The 2794-nt window shown below is 36.5% G+C and overlaps 1 protein-coding gene across 1 annotated transcript in view; it reads right to left on the reverse strand.

Moving 5' to 3' along the window:
* Nucleotides 1-2794, reverse strand: part of SCN7A (sodium channel, voltage gated, type VII alpha subunit) — a 113827-nt gene that overhangs the window by 27213 nt on the left and 83820 nt on the right. The window contains exon 17 of the mRNA XM_012655825.1: nt 1947-2101. Coding sequence (XP_012511279.1) covers nt 1947-2101 — 155 coding nt within the window. The remainder of the gene's footprint in view (nt 1-1946; nt 2102-2794) is intronic.

A 2794-nucleotide genomic window follows, 5' to 3' on the forward strand; every position in this document is an offset into this window, starting at 1 on the left:
CCATAATTGCACCCAACAGCATCATACAACACACACTTTTCACATACATATTGAACATCGTAGTAGATACCAGAGATGCCCATCAAGAGCGCTTTTACCGGCAAATCTACCCATTTCACAGCAACTGTTAGTGTTGCTTCATAAGACACAAATGAAGCCCTCTTTGGAGAATTGCCACTGCTAAACAAGAGCCACCTCACCCAAGAAGCAATGTTTCCACTCCTAGAGGGACACACCTCGGTCAATGGCTAAATGACATATAGATATAAATGCCATTTGCTTCACTCAAGGTGGAACTCTGTGGTGCAGTTTGGGCTCCAATAAGATCAACCTGAACCTAGCCGTGTTTGAGGACCATGAAGAAGCCTCCAATGAGGTAGGTATCTTAAAACCCTCTTTAAAATCTACCTTCACCTTCCCTCCTGGCTACCAAATATATACATAAGGTTGAATCTCTAAGTGGCTAGGGAAGTACTGAGATTGCTAAGGAAGAAGGATTATATATGCCAGAGGACCTGGCCCATATGCAGGACCTAGTAACATGTACTAGCAGGAAATGGGAGAGTATTCCTGGGAGTGGATCCTGAGAAAACCGTGTATAATGCTTCCTACTGTAGCTGTAACAAATTACAACAAATTCAGTGGCTTAAAACAACACAAGCCTATAATCTTATAATTCTTGGGGTCAGAAATAAGGTATCAAGAGGGCTGGATCCTTTTGGAGGCTCTGACGGCTCTCATTTCCTCTCTGCACTTCTAGTGGCTGCCTATATACTTTGGCTTGTGATGCCTTCTTCCATCTTCGAAACACAACAGTCCAATCTTTGCTTTCATCCTCACATCACCTTCTTTTCTTACTGCAACTCCTCCTGCATCTCTTGTAGGACCGTTGTGATTACATTAGGCTCATCTAGATAATCCAGGATAATCTCCCCATCTCAAGATCTTTATCTTAGTCACATCTGCAAAGACCCTTTTGCCATATAAATTAACATTGAAAGGTTTTGGGGATTATGATATGGACTCATCGGGAGGCCACTAATTAGCCTACTCAGGCTGGATCAATGCAGCGCAGTCTGGTTCACAAGACTCCGTGTTCTCTGTTCGGAGCATCTCACAGTTAAGTAGTTCTTGTGTATCCTATTCTGATCTTTTTTAATCAAATGGAAATAAATATCAATGTATTTTATTATTCTTCCTTTCCTACATAAAATGCAGAAGGCCATGCAATATATCATTATTTTTTCACTTATTATCATATCTTAGAGAATTATAATATCAGTATGCAGACAGCTCTGTATTTCTAAAATAGCTACATAGTATTCCATTGAACGACTGTACCATAGCATAAGCAGTGACCTATTACAGATGCTTTTTTCCCAATCCTTTGCTATTACAAAAAACTCTGAAGCAAATAACTCTGTAAATGCATTTAATACATGTGAAGATACTTGTAGGACAATTTTCCATAATTAATATTGTTGGATCAAAGGATAAATACATTTCTAGTTTAAAGGCCCTTAAAAGCATATGTAATTTTCGCTTTCCTTATTGAATAGGTACCAAAGTACAAACCCAATATAGCAGTTTTGTATGTCCAAATTGTTAAACTGTTTGACAAAGAAAACTTCATGATAGTCAGAAGAATCAAATATCTATTAACATTTCCTATTCCCACTATCACTCATATATTTTGAAATTATATTATTTATTTAATTTTATATTTCGATTTAATAGCAATATTAAATTTAACATTGAATGAGATATATACAGACTTTCTAAGAAAGTGTACCATTTAGTTTTTAAAGCTAAAATCGCAGAATATGAAATTTGGTGCTATACTAAGTATTCTGGGGAAAGTCATCTGGCTGGAGACTTTCTGAAATAACAGAATTATGAAACATTTGTTCCCATAAAAGCATCACACAACCTGGCTGCTCACTTACCAGAGTGCCTGTGCTGAGCAGAGTGACAAGGCCAATGAAACACTTAAACCAACTGTTCTCTACTATTTTGAAGCAGGTTTTCCTTATGTTCTGCCAAATTTTTCCTTTCTTGGATTCTCTACTGATTTGACCAGGCGAAGATCTCCGTCCATAACCTGCCAAGAAAGAAACTGTTAAGAACAAAAATGTGGAAGACTCGTGAAAAGGTACGTATCTCAAACATCCTACCATATGCTTTAGCAGTTATTTATCCACATATTCTCATATAGGTAGTCTCTTATTTATAAACAGTTTTTACTCAAGCTGTAGTGACCACTCCAATCATTGGGGAGGAAAAGAAAAATGGAACTTGTGGGTTTTGTAATAATTGGAGGAAAGAAGTTGTGAAAGGCAGGGATAACTTAGAGCATCCTCTCACTGCAGAACAGTCTGAGAATAGAATTTATTCCCCATCCCTACCAAAAGAAATAAATATACACATCTTCTAAATGTTACATTGTAGTATAATACCTGAAAATTCATCCTCTAAATATTCATGTGGAATAACATGCATTCACATTTAAAAACACAAATGCATACAAGATGTTAAAAGGCATAATGTTAGTTAAATCAATTAAATTGCTTTGATTTCAGTTCTTAAGTTGCATGGAAATTGGAATTTTGATTGAAACTATTTAAGGAGGTAACCTGGCTAATGAAGTACTTTGTGGGTAGAGTACACGAATATGGGGCTGAACAAGAGTGTTAACAGAAGAAAAACCTGAGGCTTGAGAAGAGATTGATAAACAGATGAGAAAACGAAGAAATGGAAGTAGGTGGAGTTTAAAGTCAAAATATTTCATTTTAAA

The sequence above is a fragment of the Propithecus coquereli genome, unplaced genomic scaffold (assembly GCF_000956105.1).
Source record: "Propithecus coquereli isolate 6110/MARCELLA unplaced genomic scaffold, Pcoq_1.0 Scaffold49, whole genome shotgun sequence".
Classification (NCBI taxonomy): Eukaryota; Metazoa; Chordata; class Mammalia; order Primates; family Indriidae; genus Propithecus; species Propithecus coquereli.